The sequence below is a fragment of the Bactrocera neohumeralis genome, chromosome 5 (assembly GCF_024586455.1).
Source record: "Bactrocera neohumeralis isolate Rockhampton chromosome 5, APGP_CSIRO_Bneo_wtdbg2-racon-allhic-juicebox.fasta_v2, whole genome shotgun sequence".
Classification (NCBI taxonomy): domain Eukaryota; kingdom Metazoa; phylum Arthropoda; class Insecta; order Diptera; family Tephritidae; genus Bactrocera; species Bactrocera neohumeralis.
The window spans coordinates 27,792,461-27,820,356 of NC_065922.1; the positions used below are offsets into that span (position 1 = coordinate 27,792,461).

General features: G+C 33.3%; 2 protein-coding genes across 6 annotated transcripts; one reads left to right on the plus strand and one right to left on the minus strand.

The window, feature by feature from the left end:
• The first annotated feature begins 11,796 nt into the window (after window positions 1-11,796).
• LOC126759759 (39S ribosomal protein L38, mitochondrial) lies at window positions 11,797-13,614 on the plus strand. The gene is made up of 7 exons (XM_050474862.1): window positions 11,797-12,010; window positions 12,103-12,258; window positions 12,314-12,459; window positions 12,515-12,634; window positions 12,718-12,809; window positions 12,878-13,176; window positions 13,241-13,614. Exons 1-7 carry the CDS (start codon window positions 11,866-11,868, stop codon window positions 13,528-13,530), a joined length of 1,248 nt encoding a protein of 415 aa, XP_050330819.1. The 5' UTR covers window positions 11,797-11,865; the 3' UTR covers window positions 13,531-13,614.
• An 824-nt stretch (window positions 13,615-14,438) lies between these two features.
• On the minus strand, window positions 14,439-27,378 carry LOC126759736 (inositol polyphosphate-4-phosphatase type I A). 5 transcript variants are annotated; one of them, XM_050474825.1, is made up of 16 exons: window positions 27,204-27,378; window positions 23,992-24,196; window positions 22,745-22,903; window positions 22,399-22,686; window positions 20,892-21,205; window positions 20,689-20,827; window positions 20,530-20,624; window positions 20,368-20,468; window positions 20,139-20,308; window positions 19,054-19,237; window positions 18,626-18,926; window positions 17,498-18,554; window positions 17,200-17,393; window positions 16,924-17,138; window positions 16,299-16,862; window positions 14,439-16,223 (listed from the first exon to the last, which is right to left on the minus strand). In XM_050474825.1, the coding sequence occupies exons 2-16, from the start codon at window positions 24,107-24,109 to the stop codon at window positions 16,091-16,093; spliced, it is 4,032 nt and encodes a 1,343-aa protein (XP_050330782.1). In that variant the 5' UTR covers window positions 24,110-24,196; window positions 27,204-27,378; the 3' UTR covers window positions 14,439-16,090. The 5 variants fall into 5 exon arrangements, with proteins under 5 accessions (XP_050330782.1, XP_050330780.1, XP_050330785.1 ...); XM_050474823.1 differs by having other exon boundaries at window positions 26,947-27,378; XM_050474828.1 differs by lacking the exon at window positions 27,204-27,378 and adding an exon at window positions 26,557-26,646.
• Between the last annotated feature and the right edge of the window lie 518 nt (window positions 27,379-27,896).

The window sequence follows — 27,896 nt, forward strand, 5'->3', positions numbered from 1 at the left end:
GCTTAAAATATCACCTAACACTATATATTATGACACAATGTGATTGGTTGCTCTGGTGATATACGACTGCATCTATTGACAAAATACGCACTTTCTGGTATGTTTAGGATCATTATCTTAATGGGGTGTCGAAAACAATGGTATATTTAATGAAACATAAGTCACTTATTCCATGACGCCTATAATCAAACGAAATTTGGTCCAATTCCACGATGCCAAAGCGACCCCATACTACGATCTTCGGGCCAGCATACTTGATGATTTCTGTTGTAAATCGTGGATTATATTCCATAGTAGAGGACGCCGGACAAAGTTTCAAGAACTTGAAATAATTTACAATGTCTACAAATAAGACTTAAATTGGATATACATATATGTGAATCTTCTCCAACTACCATCGTCGTCCAATTTAAAACATGAAAAATCAGCAGACTTTTCTTTGTTTTACAGCATATCGTCCTGTCATCGGCTGAAATTTACATTATCAGTAGTTTCTATTTATATCGTATTTTCGTTTCCCATAAATTGATGAAAAGTGATCTTACGTCATTTTACATTTTAGGCGACGGTATGTAAGTGATTACAGGGAAACATATGAGGTAACCCATGGTATGGTAAAATATATTTAGAACTTACGACTCTCAAGTACATATGTACTATATGTATATACATTCGTGGCTACATAGTACATGCATTACTTACTCACAGCAAAATTCGATAATCGAACGAAAGGCTGTCGCCTGATTTCTGCTTTTCAAAGAACTACATTCTTTTCGAGTTATCAACTGGAAGGCTTCTTATCAAAGAATGGTTTCACATTATATATGGTACATATCTACATATGTATATACATAAATGCATACATACATGATGCATATAGTGTAAAATGTGTGGATTTTCGTTTAAATTGAGGCAACGCCTTTACGTTCGCACAATTTGCTTTATTATCAAGAGCATTTATTTTATGAAGTGTGAGTATAAATACTACTATGTGTATACATGTTTGTATATTGTATACATATGTATGTGTATGTGTGTATGCATATATGTATGTATGTACATACATTAAGCTCACGTATTGCGCATACTTACATACATGCTTGGTTAATTAGATTTTATTGTATGGCGTTGAACATTACCATAAAAGGAAATTTATTTTGGTTTACATAGTATTACTAATATGGGTATTAAAAACCAATTCTTATCGCGTTTTCAATGAGTTACGAAAAAACTGACTATGCTACATATATTCCTTCCTTGTGATAAAAGCAATATTTTAATCAACACGTCATAAAACTTTTTTATGTACCGGTCATTGTGGCAAGTCAAATAAATTTATTCGTTAGAATTTTGATTTGAAGTGCTAATACAACCTATCTTACACATACATGCATTTTTTATTATTTTATTTTTTTTATACGCTGAGCAGGGTTAAGTTTAAGAAAAAATCGGAGACCCTATAAAATATATACACCCAACTCTTTTTTTACACGGTAGATACGTTCCTCAAGAAATCCGTGTAAAAAAATGTAAAAAAATAGGCGTTTCCTATAGTAAAATGGGGATACGTTCCATGTCATCTGAAACCGTGTAAGATGAAATAAAGAACTATATTTACTTCGAAAAACCGTGTAAAAAATGTTGAAAACTATAAAATTTCGCATATGCATACAAATTGTATGTTCATATGGCATTTTATTGAACATTAAAACTTAAAATACATAATTCATACAGGTGAAAAATTGGTAGAGCAAGCAAAAAACAAAAGAAATATGTTAATCTAGAAATAAGAACAGAAAAATTATAATACAAATAAAGAAAAAATATTGACAAAGCTACATAATTATTCGTCGCTACTTGATAATAAGCGCAATTGTTTACGACGAACTGGACTAAAGTCGGTATCATCACTAGAGATGTCCATCAAATTATCCAATGGTGACTTTCAACAGATTCCCGTATTTATTCTCATTTTTCTTAATGGTCCTGATAGTAGCTTCGTTTAAGCCAAAATCCTTGCCCGCAGATGTTGAACCTTCACCTCTTGCCAGACAGTTCAAGAATTTTAATTTTACTTCCAAAGAAATGGCTTGCCTTTTACGAATCTTTGAAATTTTGTCATTTTGTTAACTGCATTAAGAGTAAACATTTTATTTTTAAAGCTTAACTAAAAATTTATAGATAAAATATATTTTTTCACTTATTAAGGTCAGAAACGTTCAAATCTAATTGATAGCACGAACATTTGATAAAATATTGCGAGCTAATAAACTTTAAACACTTTAATTAAGCAATATTTTATATAAATATCATGCGAACAAAATGTGTCGGTAAGAGTTATCGAATAAGGGGATTTCCCAGTTACTACTATGTATGTATGTTCATTTCAGCAATGGTGCCAAGTGTGGTAAAAACAAACATAATTACAGGACAGTGAATTTGAAAACGTACCAGATTAAAATTTTTTTACCAAATTTTATTTTTTTTAACCGTGTAATCTGTGTAAAAAGAAAACGTGTAAAAAAAGTTGGGTGTACATACTTATGCGATCAGCGTTTCAAGCTGAGTCGATTTAGCTCCTCTGTATGTATGTTTGTATATAAGCGAACTTAGTGCCTAAGTTTTTGAGATATCTATCTGAATTGCATACGTCCTTTTCCACCCCAGAAGCTGATATTTGTGTAATACTGACGATATCGGAGTATTATAGTATATACATAGCTGTCATACAAACTGATATATCAAATCATGTTCTTTTCTATTTAACAAGATGTGTTCACAAAATTTAGCAAGAATTATTGTCCAACGCAATGTTACGATCTCCGAATATATTGTTTAGATCGTGCCAATATAGCAAGCCTATACCAGTCATTAAGAGTGACCGATAAAATCAAGTCCTTGTATGGAAATTTTTTTTATTTGTGAAGGGTATTATAACTTCGATGCAACCGAAGTTAACAGTTTTTCTTGTTTATTATTGTTATTGTTTTATTTTCTGGTATAAAATACTTTGTTACATTAAATTCTATCCCTTAGGAATGTGAAACTAATAACAAGTAAAGTGTTCAAAATTATCCACTCAAAATTAATTATACTTATACACACTTATAACGGCAATATGCACTTGAAAATGACTCATTCTTAAATTTTATTAGATTTCATTTAATTTTATTGCATTAGTATGCACATACTGTGAATGCATATATATTTATGTGTGTATAATTGTATTTACAAATGTGTGGCTTCCTTCCCTCATAATTTTACTTTGTCAAATACATAAAACGCTCCCGTTTTTACGACTTTCTTTCTTTGGCTGTCCATCAAAAGGGTGATAAAATGCATCTGGGGTTGGGGACTTGATGAATCATCTGTGCATCGAATGCTATATGGCTGCAAATGGTGTAGCTTATGAATTACGATTGACTTCCTTCGGAAGTGACAAATACATTATGCAAAGAAAATAAAATATTTATATTAAATATGTATATAAAATATTTATATACGTATGTATGTATGTATATAAATATTTTTTCACATATTTTTTAATAAATTTATATAACTGCATTCCATTCCGTGACTTAATTATAGTTAAGTAAAAGCCGATAAGCCTTTTCTAATTAAATTCTGTTTAAGAATTAGATTTCGAATGTCAACTCAGTTTATTCTTCTACAGTGAATTCCCCAAATAGCGGATGTTTGATATTGTAAACCTCATTGTAATGAGTTTTGAGTTTTCAAACAAAATCTTTCGCGTTATAATTGTGGAAATTTCTACAAAGTTATAGAAATTGCCTTCGCTCTAACTGATTTTTTTAAACTGATACTTACATACCAACACCGCCTCAACATACCACACAATCTCAGATAAACTAGTCAAATTTTTAAATAGTTGTGGGATTTTTAAAAAAGAGTTTTCGACTGCCATAAATGGATTATAGGATCGTAAGAAGAAAGGAGCGGGATGAAATATTCAGTTCAATCTCTATGTAGCTTTGGCAAACATTGCTTTGATTTTGATTTGTGACATTCACTGTGTGACTTGAGGCGCCGTCCTGTTGGAAATACATATTGTCCAAGTCCAGTTCGAGATGCAATGGTGACTCATGGAGTACTGTGGATTGCTTATTGATGAAGCCATTCAGCTAGAAATGAGCCTCATCGTTGAAGATGATTTTTCGATGAAAATCCGGATCATTTTCAAGTTATTGCTCAGCTCAATTCACGAACATACGACAATTATGGTGGTCAGGCGGCTTCAGTTCTAGTAGGCCAAGGTTTTTTCGCCATAACGACGTAACAGAGATGCCCAACTCTTGAGAACGACGTGTGAGAGACTGATTTAGGTCTTCCTCAGATGGTCTTACGGGCACTTCTTTGTCTCACTGGAACATTTGTACTGTGTCTATGGATTGAAATATTCCCGGTTATGACGGTCATAAATTGGAAGTAGCGCTCTTAAAGTTGAGGCCACTGACTCCGAATTTCGGCAGTAAATTTTAATAATTTCGAATTTGTTGGGTCGTATAGTATATCTTTTCATGATGAAATGATAAACCTTATTGAAGAGAAATGTCAAAAGAGCGAGAAAAATATGGCGATGTTTCCTGTCCCTATCGGTCTACTTTTGTAGCTCCCTATTGAAAAATCCTATATTTGTCGTTCAGATAAAATGTTATTATAATTTTTATTGATGTTGTCATGTAGCTTTTGAGTTAAATGTTTTTGTTCATCCCTGCTTTATAAGATCTCCGACGTTTCCTTAGGGCATTACAAACTTTGTGGTAAACTTAATATACCCTGTTTATGGTATAAAAATAACTTAACCTGTATATTAATTTTCAAAAAATATTTTTAATACATCATTAGTTATTAAAAAATATAATTTTTTTCGAATTCACCTCATAAACTTTTTCTTTTTCCAATTTTTATTATTAAAAGTTGAAACACTAGCTTGTTCTGAATACTGAATCGGTCATTTTGAAATTAGTTATCGAAAACAAAGATAATTCTATTCGATTATTTCATAATTGTAATCCTGCTGTAAGAATTCTTAATTTCTTAATTAATTTTACTCCATTGACAACCAACGCACTCTACATAATCAGTTTTGAGATATTGGTATCAACCATTTCGTTCGTAATATATCAATAGAATTCCATTTACATATACTTTACAGAACAATTACTATAACTAGTAGAAAATCTAACATAGTGCACCTCTTAACTATTTTCAAGAAAAAATTATACAAGTAATTTTTGGACTTTGCTTGTTCTCCTTTCTAATCACAATCAATTGTTGGGGCTTACCCCTAACAATAGATAAAAAATTAAATTAAAAATTTATTTCCCTTATAACCAAGGTTGCTTAGAGTGAAATAGTTTTCATTATCTAACAGTTATTGCAACTGCAATGTTTCAAATCAAATAATAGATTAAGCGTGACTGTCTGCTCGACTGGATGATATATCTTTGTTATTAACATTGTAACATAGTTCGGGAGAATGTTGAGATATCTCATCAGAAATAAATGTGTTTGATAAAAATGGAGAATGAATTGGGAAATTCGGTTCACATCTTCCCCTAACACCATATACCAAATAAAATCAATTTGCACTCAGTTAAGCTAAGCTAATCCTTCAACTAATGTCTGATATTTCTTTATAAAATACATGATAATTTTATACTTATGAATTGGCTCATACAATCCCATAACAACTAATACATACATACATATATATCATTTTAAATTATTTATTACTTATTATTGTGGTTTTGTCACCAATTTAAATCCTTTCGAATAATAAGTCTATCCGCTGTTCTACAAAACCTTATAATAAATGCGAAGTAACATCCCGGCCTAAATATGTATTAATAATAATAACAGTAATTATTTTTTATCGATATCCAATTAAATTGTGTACTTAAGAGTTCGTTCACATGTGCGGATATCCATCTTTCGGAAGTTGGTTTTATGTACAATAAAATATACAATTGAAATATAATATTCTAAAAACTCGCAACCAAACTGTTGACCTTTAAAAACTACCTGTGCCAGCATTACTTATTAAGGATTTAAAAATAAACATGACAACGGATGTGCGTTATACATAAATTATTTATGCAAGGCACATGCAAGTTTTATAATTGAAATGTACGGAGTATGTGGGAAGAAAAGAAAAAGTAATGAATATGAAAAATTATACAAAATAATTGACTTTGTAAGTGCATACATATTTGTACATAGAAGTATGTACGATAACATACAGTTGCGTGTACAAAATAAGCAGTACTAAGTTATTTTTCAAACTTTAAGCGCCGTTTTCTCGAAGCCATATTTTTCAAATTAGAGTAAGGGATTACGGAAAAAGTGGAAAGCCGATTTTTTCGGATAATTTTTTTTTAAAGAGCATAAAATAGTCTAGATATATTATGATCATAAAAAAGTCTAGTACATAGTCTGAAAAGTTTAATGCCAAATTTTTGCACAACAAAAAAAAAACAGCTTCTTTTTTGAAACGTAATTTTTGTGGTTAATATGAAAAATCTATCTAGGATAAGAAACTTTCCGGCAAAATTCCGATTTCTTTGGCGCAGCGATCTGAAGGTACCGTTGGAAAGAGAAAGTCCTCCCGCTTAAAGAAAAGGCACCGCAAACGCTTAGTATACGAGATATTCGACTTTAAAGTTCAAAAATTCTAACATTTTAACAAGCAATTTCACAACACAATTCACGCACATTTTTCGCAACGCGTCCAAATGCCATCAACGCAGAAAGGAGTACTACGCGAAAGTACTTCAGCCACACGGGTATTGGCTCGGCCATGGTTATTTTGTTAGAACGTCCCCGAAGAACGCCAACGCAGAAACCAGTACTAAAAAGTAAAAAAAAACGCTGTCGTTGAAAAATCCTTCATATTTGGTTTTCAAAATGTGGCAACCCTCATTTTGCTTATAATTGGAAACACCCCAACCTTTTTAGCTATGAGTGTGTTAGGTGATTTTTAAACTAATAAATTTAGCTAAAAAAACAAAATAAATGTGAACTTATTTCAATATTTAAAGTGTATTTTTCAATACACGAACTGAAAAATATGAAAAAACTTAGTTAAACATTGTGAAATACCATGTGTTATTTATAAAAATTTTTGAAGTTTTAAACGCGAATATTTTAAAAATTATAAGTGTTAGCAACGTTATTTTTACATATTCCTCCTCTGAGAAGCTTGATTTTATGATGTGAGCTAAAAATTATTAATTAAGGCTTTCTACACCATTTCCGATGTCACTACGACTTACAGTAACTACGAAAAGTCAATTAAATATTTATTGTGCTTTTTTTATTCTTTAACCATTTCCTTCAATATACATATGTACTTATTTAGGTACATGATGTCAAGAATACGCGCATCGTTTTCATTTCCCGAAAAAAATCGCGAAAAAGTACTTATTTCGACCTCTATGGGTACTTCCCCCTTAAGCTTATTATGTCAATGTGATAAAAACACAACTTTACTCAAAGATTGAATAAAATTCGTAATATTTCTAGTTGATATAAACCAGTAGCAAAGCAGTTAACGGACTAATCTGCTATGGTCTCATGGTCTCAGGGATTTCATATTCATATTACCATAGGGCCATGCAAAAGTCATGAGTAATAAAATCATATACAAGGTGCTTTCCAAAGTAAACAGGACTTCTTGAATCTATCGCTCCCTGGTGGCGCCATCTTTATCGATTGTACAGTGAATTTCACGACATTTCATCGATTGGAAGTGAAGTTATTGCGTTTTAAGTGTCAGTATGTTTGTGTTATCGGTGCGAAAATGAGCTTCGAACAAAGAACCAACACTAAATTTTGTTTTAAAATTGGTAAAACTTTTACCGAAACTTTTCAATTGATGAAACAAGTTTATGGCGATGATTGCCTATACCGTAGGAGATTGCACGAGTGGTTTCAACGTTTTCAAAGTGGTCTTGAGGACATAAATGACGATCAACATCTGGGCCAATCAAAATCCATAATCACCGAAAATTCCATCGAAACTGTGCGTGAATTCATCAAAAATCAGCCGAAATCATCATTGAAATTCATGGAAATGGAATTGAACATCTCCAAAACATCGATTTATCGCATTTTGACCGGACATTTGTGGTTGCGAAAGGTGTGTGCACGGTTTGTTCCGCATAAATTGACTGACGACCAAAAATTGCTCAGAATCCAACATTCGAAGGACGATTATTTGACCAAAAATCACATTTTAACCATTAACCACTCCCCGTACTCACCTGATATGGCACCGTGCGGCTTCTTCCTTTTCGGAAAAATGCATTTGCCATGAAAGGAAAGCGTTATGCAGACGTAGAGGCCATTAAAAAGGCTTGCACTGGAATACTGGCGGCCATACCGGCCAACGAGCTAAAACACTCGTTCGATATGCTTTTGGACCGTGCAAAAAGCTGTATTGAAGCAGATGGAAACTACTTTGAATAAAATAAACTGATTTTGCCGCAAAAAAAAACCATTTGTTCTGTTTTTTTTAAGTCCTGTTTACTTTGGAAGGCACCTTGTACAAGTATATGTGCATAAATAAAACTATTTCGATTTCTTGGGCTTTTTACATACATACATACATATATGTATATTTATACTATATACTTCTACTTATGGTATAGATGGACAATTTTTTGATTATCCATAAAAAGAAATATACTTACGATTTAATTTATTATGAACATATACACTATGTGTATGTATGTATGTATGTTTATATGCATATATGAAAAAGGCCAACGGCCGGCCAAAGGATGGTTCGCAATATTCGTACCTACTACTTATTTGATTATAACGTACAAAATCACATTTTATTTATTATTATTTTGCTACTAGTCTTATAATTGGGTGTGTATTCCAAACGAAACCTCCAACAGCGAGATACATAAATATGAATGGAAAACAAAGAAAATAAAGAGAGAAATCATTCAATGAGAATGCGCACAGTTTTAGGCACATATAGTACATATGTATGTATGTAAGTATGTATGCCTATACATAAGTGAAACAGTGCATAGAGGAGAGGAAGTTCAAGTTCAAACTTACATTTGCACAAACTACAATATATCTGTGCGGCATTTAAACGTATAAGTATATACCTGTATATAGAGATATCTATACATACCTATAGGTATGTATGTATATAGTTTACAGTATAAAAACACATACATATAAGGATATCTAAAAACGCGCTATTACCGGGTACCTGCTGACTTTATACCTAGACTGCTTGTACATATGTATGTGCACTTTGATATTTATCTGTGTATGTACACTGTACTATATATACATTGTATGTTTCATCTATGTATGTACCCCTGGTGAATAGTAATGGAGCCAAGACGTGTATGGTGCCATACATACATATGTTAACGCAGGAAATGAAGGCAAATAAATGCCAGAATATTAAAGACCGTGGCCGTCGTCGCAATCTCACCCGCAAAAATCATATAAACATACATATGTATGTATGTACATTCATGCAGCTTGGCTGCTCATACGTTTATTTATACATTTATTTGCATAAAATATTATAATGCCGCCACCGCAACACTTGAGACCAGTTTAGCTGCGAGCTATTTTTTTGTAAAGGCCATTGCCGGCGCTGCCTGCCTACTTCATAAAAAGTGAAAACTTGCAGGCGATGCGGTTTGTGCACTTTTATAAAGCGATGAGCAATGCCATTGCGCCTAAAACTGCACCAAATTGTTTGCTAAAGGGAAGAATAAAAATGTATATGCGGGCATATCTTTGTACGAGTATCAACACAGTTCACCAGCCTTTTTTTCTCTTGGTTGATTGCCTTTTGACTCACATTCTGCGCTTGCACACAAGTTACAACCCCAATATACATACATATGTATTTGTTGTGTTCGAATCTTTTTGAATTTTCGTTTACACTTGCCAGCCATATGAAGTGTGGCAACATCGCATTGTGTTCTTTAGTTAGATGTCAATATGTATTTATGCATTTATATAGGTGTGTATATATGCATTAGTCTGCTAATTTGCATGTGTATGCGTTGGCAACGGCCGGGTTCGCTGCTTTGGGCTGGGCCACATGGCGACCGGTGCGGTGCACTACACGCTGTATGTGCCGGGTTGGGCCGGCATATTGTGCGCATGCGTGGAAAAAATGTGCGCCGGTTTTCTTGTATATTTTTGCATTAAAAATAACTGACTCAATGCAATGCAGAGGGTTGTGTTTACTCATGTAATAATTTATGGTCATATGATTTCCCGGCTTTTTTTCAGTTTTTCAGCATCAATGACATTTTTTTGGGAATGGATTCGCCGCTGTAGTTATTGATTTTTCGTAAACGAAAATTGGAAGTGCACAGAGAACTATTTGTAAATATGTATAATACAGACATATAAAATATGCAGGTATATATTGTACTATATATGCTTACAGTGTTTCGTTTTACTACACTTACATATATGTATATTTTATTAGTTAAGGTCGGGAAGTGCTGTAACTAGAATACTTTTAAATATAAACAAAATACTAAAACAAACTACTTGGTATACCAAGATTAAATTTAAGGTCTTATTTATATATATTTTATCCTTTAAAGAGCGTTTTATCGACTTCGAGAGAATAACTTGAAATTTTTCATTTCAAGGTTAGGTACGTATACGTAAGAGTTTAGAATCCACGACGCAATTTCGAATTATTAACTGAGGATAACTATTTCACTGCGTGTCGGAAAATACTGTATCCTTTCAGAGAGGAAAATTCAAAGCAGAATTGATTACATTACAGCAGAAAGACTCGAAAAAATCAAACTCTGCTTAGTAACTCAATGACGAAGCTTTTTTTTTTTGTGGCCTTAGGGAATCTTAATTTAGTACGGTATATACGGGTCGTGTCGTATTTCTATCGGAAAGTAAAAAAGTCGTTATTGTCAAATAGAACTGCAAAATCGAGGAAGATGGAACGGCTGGTGCTTTACATAATTCAAGAGAAGCGGAATAGCCTTATTAATATTGTATACTTGTATATAGATCAAACGCGAGATACGATGAACTCATTGAACCTTATCAGTGCATATTTACATTAAAGCAATATATTTTTGAAATATTATCCATCCAAAAATATTAAAAACTACCATAAAAGAAGTAACCACAACCGTACTACCCATCTGAGGCGGATCCGTTCTCACGACAGTTGGAAGCAACCCAAACGGACCCGAATTTGCCTTGAAATTACTAAGGGAATGTTTTCTGATACTACAACAACAATGAACTTTGTGGGCCATTCCATTACTAATCAAACCTTTAAAAAAATATTTAAATTAGGAGAGCTCGACATAGTTCACAAAAAAATTCTTGTAAGAATATTGCTTGAGTATGCTTATCATACTAGATAACCACTCCCTTTGGCCTCTTTCCTCCAGTTCGTGGTTAAAATTAGCATCGACACCATTTTCGATAACGGATGTCTTTGGTAAAGGGTTTTCTCCGAGATTGGCTTGTTGGAGCAATGGTGAACTAGTGGCACAAGTAAAACAGAAAAATAGTTTCTTAAATCTTTTTTCGAAGTTATTTATAAATAAACTTCCAAATTATTTATATTCCAAATTTATTAAATATGTTTATTTTTAATTTTTTGTTCATATTAAATATGTTTAGTTATTGCATTTTATACGATCACCTAATAAATAGGTTTTTTGCGTGTAAATGTAGCCTAACAATATATATGCTTTATTGTGAATTCTAATAGCTGCGTCCTATTGTGAACATGCAATCAGCTGTTTATAGTCCGTTATTGGAAAATCTTAGGTTGTGTTATTCTTTTCCCGGATTGAAAAAATGGCATTAACTAATTTGTTAGTGAAAAGCAGCTTAACTACAGTTATACGAAACAACAATGTGCTGTTAATTTCAGCAAGATTAGGACATACCATACGCGGCAAACGGCCAGGTGTTGCAAAATCATTAGAACAACGTTTGCAGGGTGGGTGATCATAACGGCGTGCTAGTACCGTATTATTGGAAAATGTTACGTATTATCATGATTAATGAATGGTAATTTTTTGTATATTTTAGAAGAAAATGTCAAAGATCCAGAATTAACAGCACGTGTAAACATTGGTTTCCCACATTTAAAATCATCGCGTTCGGAGCAGTTGAAGCAGCGACTAGCGCACTTGAAAGCCCAACGATCTAGTGAAGAAGTGGAAAAATTAGCTCGAGCTAATAAATGTAATAATATTTTCAACCCATATCGTAATTTTTAATAATGAATTATTTATTTCAGTATTAATTGATTTGGATGAAGTGGACCGGGAGTATCGAGCCACCACCGGTCAATATGATATGCGTGTAATTGCTGACCATTATGGCATTTTTGATGATCTATTTGGTTTAGCATATTTTGTACCTCGAGTGGCACTGAATATTCAGGTATTTGGTATAACATAGAATATAATTTCGTTGGTAAATTATTTTGCTTTTATAGTATCCACTTGACGGCGGTAATTTAAGCTGTGTTTTTAATGGAAACGTCATAAAACCTGCGGAAGCGGCAAATGCACCAGAGGTCAGTTTTGATGGCACGATCGATCCTATAACTGGGAAGGTATGAATTTTATTTAGTGACAACACATTTTCTTGCATTTATTTTATTGCTGCTGAAGTAACACAAGTTATTTTATATTGCAGAAATCTACAAAAGATAGTTTTTGGACGCTAGTAGCTACGAATCCTGATGCGCATTTTACGGATAGTTCTTCTGAATATGTGCATTGGTTTATGTAAGCTTTCGATCATCCTTTTTCACCTTTATTAGCATAATAATTATATTTACTTATTCTGTACATAGCTCAAATATTCCCAACGGTGATGTTAAGAAGGGCGAAGTGTTGGTCGAATATTTACCACCTTTTCCACCAAAAGGTGTTGGCTATCAACGCATGGTCTTTGTTTTATACAAACAAAATGGCAAAATGGATTTCAGTCAATATAAGCTCTCACAGAATGAGACGAATAATCTAGAGAAGCGTACATTCAAAACACTGGATTTCTATCGCGATCAACAGGATCATATAACCCCAGCGGGGCTTGCATTTTTCCAAAGCGATTGGGATAGTTCAATTACGAACTTCTATCACAATGTGTTAAGTATGTTTGAATAAAACTTCAATAATAAAATTATAAATTAAAAAATATATAATTTTTTCAACAGATATTAAGGAACCAGTTTTCGAATATGACTTCCCCAAACCATATATAGCTGATCAGAAATTCTTCCCGCTGAAGCAGGCGTTCAATTTGTATTTGGATCGTTATCGTGATCCTAAAGAGATCAATCAAGAATTCCTGGAACGCAAATTGGCTACGACGCATCCATTTGAAGGTCCTGAAGAGCCTCTGCGCTTCCCAAATGCGCATCCAATACGTGGTGTGCCGTCCTGGCTCAAGACAGAAATACGAAAGCGACGACTCGGAATTGGGCGCATTAACGACTATAATTAAGTGTATAAAATAAATTGTAAAAAGAAAATACATAATTCATGTGTAAACAATTACGAAAAATATAGTAAAAATTTTTTAATTTAATTTAAAACATCTATTTAATTCAAGTTAGTTGCCCAGACATTCGTTTTTTATTGAAATAACCGATTTTATCAATTTTGTTATTATTATCGGGAGAACACTGTACACGGTTTGATCTGCGAAATTTATAAGCAAATCCGAGCCAAAACACCAGGCGCCCAGAACAGCACAGAAAGCAACCCACCGTCTCCGTTCATTCACAATAGAGAATTTAGGAGGTTAGGTAGTGTTCACACCAAGCACGTCTTATTTAATTAGTTTGAATTTAAAAACAAAAAAAAAACAGTTATTGAGTACGATTAATTGATAGATTTACTATTTTATATAATAAAAATACTTAATAACATCTCAATAATTAAATTTTTTCTGCTTTTAAAATCAAACTAATTAAATAAGACGTGCTTGGTGTGAACACTACCTAACCTCCTCAATTATCTATTGTGAATGAGCGGAGACGGCGGGTTGCTTTCTGTGCTGTTCTGGGCGCCTGGTGTTTTAGCTCAGATTTACTTATAAATTTCGCAGATCAAACCGTGTACAGTGTTCTCCCGATAATAATAACAAAATTGATAAAATCGCTTATTTTAATAAAAACGAATGTCTGGCCAACTGACTTTAATTAAATAAATGTTTTAATTCAAATTTAAAAATTTTAAATTATATATATATATAAGTACGTATGTATATATATATACATGTATACATATGTATATATATAAATTTGGATTTAATCGTGTACACTTGAAACAAATCAACTAAATGTTGCTGTTTAAAAAGTTTTTAGGATTATATACACATCCTGAACTAAGAAAAATGTAACATTCATATTAAACGTTATCAGTGAATTTTTATTGTGTGGTCATTATAAATACAAGTACTTCAACCAACTTAATATATTTTTGTTACATAAAAACTAAGCGCCGTTACATCTCATACAACCGTTTTCCTTATAGCATGCGGCACAATTTCTTATGTAATTTTTATTAATAAATATTTATGAATTTTTTCAACGTTTGCATTACATTGTCAACAAATAAACTTCTTAAAATATACTTTGAACATTAATAGAAATTTGATAAAAACCGATTATCGCAACATACATTTTTTAGAGTTTGATGTGTATTTCTCGTTTCGTAACTTAAGCGCTTTCGTCACTATATTACTAATGTTAAAAAAGAGATAATGCATATTACATTCTCGATAATAAATATTTGGCACAATTGTTGTTTATAATAAATTCTTCCTTTTTATATGGGTGATAAAAGCGCATATTCATAGAATTGTGTTAAAAAGAATTCTATGAAAAAGAAATTTAATTGGCACAAAAAGGGTTTGCCCAAATATGTATATAACTTCAATTTTTTCACAACAAATTTACTTTATTATGTCTAAAAACTAGCAAAAAAAATAGACTCAAAACAAAATATTTTAATTTTTACATAATTATTTAGCACATTTCATTAAATTTTGTGTCGCTAGTGGAGAAATAAAATTAAGTACGGCTAGCAATAAGCATTATTCAGATTCTTAAATTTTTTACTGCTTTGTTCACTTAATAAAATATCATTGATAAGTGGACAACTAAGTAATAAACATTGTGTTGTTTTGTAAATTTTTCTTTTTTGAATATTTTTTCTTTCAGAAGAATTCAAATCAATAGTAAGGTTTTCAGCTAATATAAGCATTTATAATTGATTTTAGGATACTTTTTTATAAGCATTCAGTTCACGTTAACACATCAGGACCTTAAAAAAATTTAAATTATTAGTTGAAATAGTAAAAGCACTTTTTAAAGACTTAGTCTTATAACTCTATTATAACCGCCATTTTTTTATTCTTCACTTAATGATGGTAAAATTTTGTTAAAATAAATACTCTTAAATTCCACGATGCAAATAAATTGCAAATTAAAATAATTTCAAACAGCTGATTGACGCGCCAAAAACTTACAGAAATATTAAGCTTGCCAGATTGGTGACGTGAAATATATCCTCTTATCGCTAACGAATAACGTAACGAATTAAAAAGCCGATGAGAATCCCACTACTTAAGACGATATTTTACAGTTTTTTATACTTTTGTCATAAAAATTATAGAAACCATATTAAAATAACTTTTAACGAACTTTCAAACAATACTTATCTCTGAGACAAAAAGTAGTAAGTTAAATGGTATACCCAATATGCTTTCATACCTATCAACTTAGCTTAAAACTAAATTATATTGAAAAATGTGCGTATTGTTATGAGTTTTTATCATAATAATTTAACAATTAAATATATTTTTTCATTTGAGGCTCCTTTTCTTTTGATAAATTTTTATCACGTCTATCAAATTCTAACATATGAGGTTAATAAAGGCTCTTACTTAAATATGTGAATTCTAATATATATATGCTGATATTACAATTTGCTGCCTATTTTAGTGACTTTGATACTACTTTTTGCTTTCTCAAGTATTTAAAATGTTTTTTATGCGTTTAGGTCTCTGCCTTGCCGTAGGAACCAGCTGGTGGTCGATACATTGCTGGTAATGAAAAAACCTGTGGCAGATTGAACGCATATTTGCGCTTATCAATATTTTTAAAGACATTATCCATACGTGTTCCATCGCTACGTAAAATAAAAAACATTGAAATATGCCTATTTATTCAATAAAACGAAATTAGAAAAATAGTTTATATTTACCTGCGCATAGTGCTTAGAACATAGGGAACACTTTTGGCTGGCAAATTAAACTCTTGCACGAGCACTCGACACTGTTCCAGTGTCACCGACATGCCAGTACGGTCTTTGGCACTTTTACATGAGGTAAAACGCAAGCCAGACATTAGACGACACGCATCTTCGGCTAAATGCAAAATTTTCACATTCTTTGATACATTTGAACGCAACTGATCCTCCATAAAATTGAGTATGTTAGTGAGTGCTTGCGTTGCCGGGGGATGGGGTTCATGCTTGCTTGGCGTATCTGGCGTAACGAGTTGCAACTTCCGGTAACGACTATAATACTGTTTTAGACGCACAAAATTGTCCCAATTCGAACGATGTTGTTCACGTGTTTGTCCCAATGTTTCGGCTAATGTTGCTTTTTCATTTATGCCGATATTGAAGAACACCGGTGTTAATTTGAAGGTGATCGTCTCTTGCGTTGGCATCACAGCATACACATGCTCTGGCACGGGTAGCAAAACATTCAATGATTGCCTCGAACCGGTGACTCGTGGCATCGGCATCGGCGAGTGCACATCGCTACCGAAAATAAGTAAATAAAAGTTAGTGATGAATTATCGCGTATATGAAAATCACATACCATTGTGTATTACTGCGCATTAGCGTAAAATTCACTGCAGAAAGATCCTCAATAGCGATGCACATATCGCCCCACATATCCGTTTCGTTGCCATACAACGAAAGCAAACCTTCGAAGTATGCAAGTGGTCCTAAATCCCTGAGTATCTTGATAAAGTTTTCGGTTATCTCAGTGCCCCATAGTTTGGCCATTAGTGCAGCGATGAGAGCTGTCAACTGCAATGTAAATAACAACTAAATTAACTTAACACTTTTTATTCGAAGGCAAAGAGTTTACCGCTTGTGAAAAACACACATCACGCCGATACATAATTTCTAAATTTATACTGTTGCGTTTCATATCCTGCTGTAGACGTTGCACGGAATGCATTAGACGAGCTGTTTTCAGCAAACCATCCATGGCATGTCGTAATTTTCGCATCGAGGGGCGCAACTCGGAAGCCCAATCTGTGGTAAGCGATAAGTCGAGGCCTGAATAATAATTAAAAAGTAAATTGTCAAACTAATTTTTTTTTGTTTTGGATTGATAAGACAATGTCTTATACTTTCAAGTATTGAATATGATCAGTACTCACCATCCGTGAATTTGTTTCCTTTTTTAGGTGGCGTGATACCTTCTATATTGGTCACAGATGGATGATCTTGTTCTTTGATTTGCTCCAGCGCTTCAACATTTTGTGTGAGGTCTAAATTCAGCCCATTACCATTGGTAACCCCCGCCTGCTCATCAGTAGCTTCTGAAACCATGCCAATATCTTCGATTTCTGCTATCTTATTTTGACTAGCTACAAGATCTGGCGGTGCGGGAGAGTGTTGGAATCCCGTTCGTTTCATATTAGGCTTTGGATGTCGCAGACGTATTGCTGGACTACCACAACGTCCACAGAGAAACTTAATTTTACTCACGAGACACATAACACTTGCCTCAATGTTTAATTGCGTTAAATCGAGTGGCTCGGGCTCTTCTGTGGGTCGATAGTAATTAGCAGATGGCGAAGAACTCATAATTTTTGTATCGAGAAAACTGCCATGTTGCTGTGCGGTAGCATTGTAATCTAAATCTAACTCAGAATCTATGTGCGTTGCGTATTGTGTATCGAAATTTCTTGGCACAGATGTATGCGAAGAGGGAATTTGACTTCCGTTATTCAACTGCCCCATATCAACCTCGTCCAGGTCAATTAATTGAAGCGTTGAAACATCATTGCCGATGTTCGCATTTATACCATCTGCAGTGCTAAAATGGCTTTCAGTAAATGTAATATCGGTTGTGGGGTCATTCAAATGTACTGGTAAAGATTGGAATGTAGCTTCCGCTTCTGCTTCGCTTTCAACACCAGTTGTAATGTTTTTGATTGCCGCCCGATTGCGTAATTGTTCGTTGTAACTTTTTACGGTGCGATGTAGTGCATGTATGGCATTTATGTCCATCGTCGAGGGTGACGGCCGTAGACAAAGGCTATTGGAGCGAACTAATGGGCGACCCGCACAGCCGGCGAAACCTGTGGGGGTCTTAGTGCGAGGCCAGAGGTCTGGTGGAGCGACAATAGGTGTCGCAAAATCTTCCAGTTCAGGAGATTTCAAGTCCAGAGCGCAGAGTTGTTGAGTGATTTTTCGAAATGGTGACATGGGCTAAGTAAGAATATAATTTTATTATTATTTTGTTATAAATAAAATTTCAGTGATCAAAGGTTAAAATTTACCATCAATACGTTGTCAGGTTCCTCAATGATGCGGTGCTGTTCAACAAATGCGAAAGCCTCCTCCACCAAGCTTGGTTCCCATATATTCAGTAAGGTTTTGGTTTTCGTAATCATCTCATTGCACAAAGGCATCATTCCTTTTGGGTTTTTACTCTTGGCAAGTGACAGTAGTTGTGACATTATTTCAACGATCTCCTTACGTAGCTGCTTTATAGCCTGTACGGCATCGTTGGCGGCTTGCACTTTGCATGCATTGCCTTGTTCGAATTTCGATGGTGAATCTTTGGTTTCTTGTAATAACCTTGGATATGAAATATTTTAAAAGTGAATGAGCATACTAAAATATTAATTGCTTAAAGTTTTAAAGTTTGTAAACCCGAAAATCAATTTGCTTCTTTTGTTTATAAGAAAAATTAAATATAACTTACTTTATAAGCCCTCCAGTACGACCTTTGCCAGCATGACGTGTAAATGCACCAACCGTTATAATGTCCAGAATACCAGACCGATTCAAGGTGTCATTCTGTGCCCACATTCGTTGCAAATGCAAATTGACTGGTATAAATTCAAGCGATTCATCAGTCTTTACGGAAGAACGTTTGAAATACGGACCTATGATATGGGAGAATTTTGTGAGATTTACAGCATTTTTTTTTTAACAATTTAAAAACCTGTTGTGTATGCTAACGTAAAAACTCGTAAAATTAAAAAAATAGTAACGAAAACATACATATCTAATATAAACTTAAAAAAAATTGGAACGAATTTTGATATATTGGAACAAATTTTGATTTTTTTTAATAGAGGTAAGAGCTGCCTTTACTTAGGTAGTGTATAAATCAGGTATTAATTACCAACATTTAATAATACCAATGATCAAATTTGTCCCGGACTGACCAAAAAAAAATAAATTTTCACGTATTTTAATAAAAATCTCGGCCTCAACTGGGATAGCCTTCGGTACCTTCCGCGAATTTTGTTTTCTTTTTCGCTTTAGGCTCATTTTGTGAAGCACCATTCGCTAGATTTTTGGAGAGTTTCCATGTCATATTCATAAACGTTCACCGGTAACTTTGCGTTTGATGAATATAGGGTTCTTCAGCTACGGTGTCAAGCATTTTTTTTTACGTTTTTCCAAAATATTCAGATCGCTTGATACGAGTCTACCATTGACACGCTTCATACCCAAAACATTAACCAAAATGTGTTGAGTCTGTACATAAGATATATCTTTCGATGGCAACACTACAATTTTCAAACAATGGTAAAATAGACTTCCCAAAGTTATTCTCAAACATGTTCAACGATTGCGTAACCGTGATTCCAAATCACGATCAAATTTCAAACGAACATGAAAAAGTTGTACCAATATAAGAGAAAAAATTAAAACCAATCCGGCTCAAATTTGATACACAAGTTAAATAACTCCAATTAGTCTAATATTACTTTAAGTACATAGTTAAATAACGAATTAGTTTAAATTACTACCGAATCGTCGGCGTTATTAACTCACCTTCCTCCTTGGTAATCTGCTGTAGATTTTGTTTCGCCTGCGAATAATCTTTCAGTAATTTTAGATGTTTATCAAGTAAATCCATTTGGCGTTGTCGCCATTCGCCACCTAATTCACCCATACCAGAGATTTCTTGTAACAATTCCTTTTCACGCAATATCCATATAGAGCTTCAAATGTGATGAAAACATTAATAACTTTACCAACGTAGTAAATTTATTGTTCTTACAGTAATTGTTGAGGTATTGTAAAGCTGTATTTGCTTTCGAGCAGTGTTTCGTGAACACTGATGTCGCCTCCCATACCTGAGTGTAAACGATATGTGTGAATCTGCAACAGAATATGAATGTAATTACATTATACGTATTCATAAAACTATAATAAAACTCACCAAAGGATTTGCGAATACTAATTGCAGAAGGCCTTGAAAAGGTACAAATAGTTTCACACCCAATTTAGGTGGCAGAGATTGCGAACGTCGATGGCCTAAGGAACAAATATTTAGTAAATATATGAATAAAATTGGAAATAAGTAAACACCGCTACATACCTTTCGTGTGCTCTTCAAACACCTGCGTAGTGGAACGGGGTGGCGATTGTCGATCTGTCTCCGGAGCCCATGAGGCGATCGTTATAAAGCCACCCTCACCGTCCAACGCACGCAGTGGAATACGGAAGCGAGTAGCATCCTTTTTAGCATGTAAATCAACAGTCATTATCAAAAAAAAAGGCAATTGAAAATGTGCAACTCACTTGTATGACACCTAAAGCCACTTCAGCGTAGGCAAGTGGCACAGCGGTGAGTGACAAGCGTTCGCGTACATCATAGACTGTAAAACGCAACAGTGTGTCTGCTGAGAAGCCATCACTTCGTTTAAATCGCATAGTGCACAAGAATTGCGGATTCGCAGAGCGTTCGACGACTTCGGTACGCGCAAAATCACGCCATGTATTACCAAGCGAAAGTAATGAACAGACGACGCGTGTATTCGGCAGTCGTCCGTGATCGCCACACGGCAGACTATCACAGGATAAGGCAGACTCACAAATTGGTATTTCGCTGAGGTCTAAAGGGGCACAAGCGAAGCGAAAATTGACGATTGGAGAAAGAATGACAGAAAATTAAGGTGTGTTAAAAAGTGTTAGGGTTATATATGATTCAGTTATTTATATTAATGAATGGAGAGAGTAAGCTATACAAAAAAATATCTATGTATCGGGTGATTTTTTAAGAGATTGATAACTTTTTAAAAAAAAAACGCATAATGAAATTTAAATTATGAATTAGGATTTATAAACACGGTATTATTTTAAATAGATAAAGAATATTAATGCATTTTATCTGTGAACGTTTTAACTTTATTTCATTGAGTTCAAATATTATCATACATTTATGTACTAATAAAGAAATATTATATTTATGTAAATATACAAAAATGCAAACTTTGGTATCACATTAGTTGTTATGTAAGCTATTTACAAAAAAATATCTATGTATATAAAAATATACAATATTAATATTTAAACCATCCATAACCAATATAACAGAAATTTTAAAATTCCAAATGCCTAGAGATTTCACATGCACAAGTTGTCATAAAATTACGTCCCTGCATTCTCAAAAATTTGTCGATTTTTATAGAAGGTAATAGGAAAAACTTGTTTGAATCGACAAATATGTCACATTCGAATCTCAAGAAAAAACTATATTTGCCGAGTTAAGAGGAAAACTTTACAGCTTAAAACTGGGGGTTATAGAGATCATATCAGAGACTAAGTGCTAAAAACAATTTATTTTAACTACCGGAAAGGATTTACTACATATATGACGTTAAATAGCTCAGCAAATTAATTTAATAATAATTTCAAAAGTATTCAGAATTCACTAAAAAATTTGGCTTATGGTTAAATTGGTGAAATTTAATACAATTCACAAGAATAAACAATCGAATTGAATTGTCAAAATAAATTGAATTTGCTCTGTAAAAAAAAAATTAGCACTGCGTGCTTTTAAACAAAAACCCTTATTACAGTGGGGTTAATATTAAAATGTTGCTAAATAACTGTTAAATTAAAATTAACTCTACGTTATTAATCGTTAATTAAATTTATTAAATTTTTCTATGCAATCTAAGCTAAAAAAAAATTATTAAAAAAAAATATATATACATATGTATATATATGTATATCATATATATACATATGCTAGTTTTAAAAAATCTATGGCAATTTGAAACTTCTTAAAATTGTATAAGATCACCTTCTTCCACTTTGATCGATGCTGAACTCTTTGTTTTTGGCACTGCAGCACTGCCTCCACCATTGGTTGCTGCATTCAAAAGTAATGCATCGGTGGCTGATGTAAATGTACCCGCCGGTGACACACCACTCTCGATGCGATTGCCCATTTTATTAGTAATTTGATCTTGTAAATATTTAATTTGCCGATCTAAATAGGCATAGGAGGCTAACTGAATGCACTTCACCCACTCCAAGCGCTCTTTGGCCGTACGTGTTGAGATTCGTTGCGGCTGACTGCCTTCGAATTCTAAAACAATAAACAAATACAATTTCAGCGTATTTTTTTAGTTCTGATAAATGCTTACCTAAAATGAATGCGAAACCGTCAAATTCGCGCTCTTCATTTCGTATCAATGGTCGACAGTTTTCAAGCACGAGTAAACCAGCTGGTGGTGACTGAGCATCGTGATCCTTTAGGTAGAATAACAAATTACCTCGTAACTTACACCAACGCGGGTAATTTACTAAAAAACATGAATAAAAAAATATACCATCGAAAAGTTTACTTAAAAGTATCGGGTTGAAAGCAATTTAAAAATTTTTAAATTTGGATAGTGAAGTCGTATTGATTATTTATTGAAATTATACATTTTGAGGAGCCGAAACCAAATTTCCCATTAAAATGTGTGAAAGTGAAGTAAGTATTTTACAGAATGCAGTAGTACATAAATCGATTAAACTGTGCAGCGCTTGAATAAACATATTTATGAATATTATATGCCTTGCTACGGATTAGTATTGTGCTTTAGGAGTGATAAAAATAAATTCTTTACCTATCTTTACATTTGTTACAAAAGATATAACATGGTTTTGTGTAAAGGTATTCGTTTATGTATGGTATTTGGTATTACTCCTGTTAAATATGAGAAAAAACATGATATGGTTAAAGTAATGTGAAAAAATGATTTTCATACATATAAATGTATACCATATAATACAAAAGAAACATAATTTATATAATGAAAGCATTTTTTAAACTATTTTGAAGTGAAATAAAATCGGCAAATTTAGTTTATATTCTTTAGGAACTATTGTTTACACACAATACACACATTAATTGAATTTTTAGCCAATTATTGAGTATATAGTAAACATTCTTATGTATATTTAATCATCAAAAAAGAGCAAATTATATGTATATTAAATACATTTAAACGTAAATAGTTATATATATTTTTTATATACCATGCACTTTTATTATAAATAAATACATAATTAAGCCCCGCGATAAAAATTACATAGGTAATATTTGTTGCCTGCCCCTACTATAAAATAAATGGTGTATTTAGCGATTTTAAATTGGCATGATTTTTCACATAGTAATAATATGAATAATTGGCTAAAATTTCGCGCCACAATAATTAATTTTAAATATAGTCAATGGTTACAAAATGCATACTTATTAACCAATAGTTAATATATCCCAAACTTTTGATATACACTTTTTACAGAGGCAATAATTAAAAACCAAATATATGTATATATTTATATGTACATACATACATTTACATATGGTTATATAAACACCAGCATACGAAATTTTTTATCTTACCATCTGCACGACGAAAAAACCCCTCTTGACGTTCTGTTATTATCAAAAGTCCTTCCTTTTCAAATTTTACTGTAGGGTTTGTGGCTAATGTCGCTAAACCATGCTTATTGAAGCGCATATTTTCAGGTATCTCACGGTTTAGTCACCTTTTGCCTCCGTTATTTTGGAACTTTGGAGATTGCTATTATTTGTAATAGCTCGATGGCTAAAAAAAAAAAAAAAGAAAAAATGTTTAAAACAGAAAATATTTCTCTTAATTTAATAAAAAAATAAAACGCGTTTTATGTAGTTCTCATGGCACCTTAAAAATTTTTGATTGCATTGAATTATATGCAAGTACTATATGTAGGGTAAATGTGCTAGTGAGCAGAAATTTCATACAAATTTACTTCCATAACTAGAATTTTCTCTAACTCGAAGTTTTTTGTGGATTATGGTGTTTCGAGTTAGGGACGTTCAACTGTATTTTGAAAATAAATATAATAGAGCTCAAACAGAAGTATAGTGAGACTAGGGAAAATAACAATACTGTTATGGTGTAATTTCTCACCATATTTGGTATGTTTTTTTGTAACCTTTCAGTGCAATAACTTTTCCCATTTTTGGACATATGTATAAAGAAAATTTGGTCTCATCGCCCTTTAAGGGACAATATCCTCGGAGCCATTCACTTGGGAGAGGCCAGAAACGATTCTTTTACATGTGGCTTAAGCAGCTCACGACTTCCGGTCTTAAACCAAGTATCCACTGGGCAACCAAAAAACATCCGTTTGAAGCCGAGCTAAAGTGAGAAGACGAAACAACCCTCCCCGCCATGTAAAAACACCCCCAATAAAAAGAAGAAAACAGCCTCGTATAAGAGACCACCCTTTTGATGATGACCACTGAAGACGTATTAAAGATTTTGATTTTTGGCCATGCACATAGAATGTCCGGCCCCTTAATTGGGAAGGAATCACTGCCCAGCTGGTTGATGTCCTTGTAAGAGCAAAGGCTGACATCACCGTCGTCCAAGAAGTGCAATGGACGGGACAAGGACTAAGACGAGTAGGTCCTTGTGGCATTTACAACAGTGGCCATATAAAGAAGCGCAAATTCGATGTGGGATTCGTGGTGGAGGAGAGACTCCGTCGCCGAATACTGGAATTCACCCCGGTGGATGAACGTCTAGCCACAATCCGCATCAAAGCGAAGTTCTTCAACATATTGATGATTTGCGCCAACGTCCCGACGGAAGATAAAGACGAAGTGACCAAAGATGTCTTCTATGATCAAAGTGCTCATATGAAAGCTGCAATCGCCTCGATGTCAAAATCGTGCTTGGCGATTTTAACGCCAGGGTTGGCAAAAAAAGTATCTGATCGACATCGCAGGGGCCCGAAATATGGTTATCTGTAGTACTAGATTTCAGCATAGGAAAATTCATCCACCTACTTGGCTGTTTCTGGATCGAAAAGCCACCAACCAGATCGATCTTGTTGTGATAGACGGAAGACACGTCTCCAGTGTTATAGACGTACGTGCCTCTGCAGCAAAAAACGTAAGTCAACAAACACAAGGAAGGTTCGACGTCGAGAAGTTGCAATCACAACAGACTGCCGATCTATTTTTTATTCAACATGCACTCCTGCTCTCTGATTTTCGGAAAAGACAAAAGAACCTCGTAACGTTACAATTAACCACAACACGTCCGGGATGGGATAGATTCCGATAGTTGAAGAGGGAAGCGATACGCCATTTGCAGACTAAAAAGGAGATTCAAAAATCACTATGTCATTACCAAAAAAATACCTTTTTAACACTTCGTGATACTCGCAAAACTTAAATTTCTTTAATAAAGTCAGCGCTGCAATTATCATCAAATTATGTTTATCATACCGTTATAAATTGATGGCTGCTTAATTGAGTTTTTTTCTAAACGTGTCAGTTTTAACAGTTTTCTTAGTTTAACTACAAAATGTGCCCGATCACTGGGCGGTATCTGGTCACTTACTCTACTTATAAAACAATTCATCCAACAGAAACAGCAGATGTGCTAATCCATAGCGAAAAACTTGTATGTAATATGTAACCAATACAGATGTTTAAAGCTAGTTTATTACATGTTCAATATGTGAATTAATAGAAAATTAATGTGTTTCAATATATAAATCTTTGAACCGACAAAGATCATTACGACGTGACTTAATTGGATTGATCGTTTTCCACCGTGTGTATGTTTTCAACCTTTTAAATGTTCAAAACAAATAATGCATATGAAATTAAGTATAAGTGGTTAATCTTTTTTAGTTCGAGTGTTATTACTCTTTCTTTGTGTTGTTTATATATTAGTAAATAAGTGATTATCAGTAGAATATACGAATGAGAGCACAATATATTCTGTTATCACATTTTACCTTTATTTTTATTTAGTTACATATATTATGGACACACACGAACATACAAACAAACTTTGTACCGGAAAATAACAGTACAAATATATACATATATACAATAACAAAAATAAATGTTGACTTGAACTTCAATTGTATTCAACTAATAATAATAAATGTTGTGTATACCAACCGATGAAAGCATAGAATATGAAAGACCGAAAGCTGTATTTCCAAAAAAGAGACATGTTATACGAAATCTATTGAAACTATGCGGCTACATAGAACCAATTTGATGGGAACAGACAACGAAATGTAATCACCGGTAAGTGATGTGGCACTGTTAGATTTAATGCCGTCTGACAAATACAAAAATGTTAATATGCCCATACAAACCACAAATAGTGGTGCAGTATGGAACATGCTTTAGCTGATGTTTATATAAAAAAGGTTGAGATGAAAGCTATATAAGTACAAGTATAAACATACATACATTTATGAAGTCTACATCACAAATTTGCCTCCTACTCGCAATAGCCTTGCAAATAATTGATTTATTAGGTAAGCACAATCGGAAACTCACCTGTAACTCGGATGTTACAACGTAAATTTGACAAAATATTTTGTATTATAAGGAATTTGCAAATTCGCCATAAATTATGTGAAGATATAACTCTTTAGTTAAATAAACAGATATTTCGGGGGAATTCAAATTATACAGATATACAATAATTCTTTATAACTTGGCTGCTATGAAACGTATGCAAATTATTTTTCACTTCTGAACGATTAATTTTCAACACACACTTTTACCCCGATAACTTTCAATTTCTAATTAACCTTTTTCCACAGCACACGGTTTGCTCTTCCGGATGTTTTTCCGTAGCTTTAATTGTGTCCAGCTGCAGCTATGCAGCTAAGGTAGTGTTTTTATTTATTCATCGACTTAGCAAATACCCGCATTAAATTATTATTACCGAATAACAACAAATTTCATAGACGACTGATAAAATTTTACAATGACAGTGATACTGACAGTACCACACCTGCCAGACTGATGGAATGTTAAAAATCACATTTACAATCAGCTGTTATGTTGTTATTAATTGTAATTTGCAACTTTCTTTACACAGATGCATACATATAAAAAAACTATTGTTACAGATATTAGATAAATAATATTAGTATCTAATATGAATATATTTCTTCATTGCGAATTCTTTCATAATTTTTCTAATAAGATTTATTTTTGAATGTATCTCATCTGGTATCACAATTCAAAACCACAGAGAGACAAATAGGAATAATTTTTGAATGTGTTATATACCAAGCAAGTTGTACACTACCCGAAACTTCAATCAGAGAACATAAAACATTTAAGTTCTCTGGTTAGAGTGGGTTCGACAGCTGTTAGTTTATGACGCGATTCTAACGATTTTTACCATGAGTATGGATCGACTAAACGCATTTTGGTTTTGTTTTGCATATGAAAAGTGTCATTGAAAGACTCTCACGAAACGATATGAATCTTTT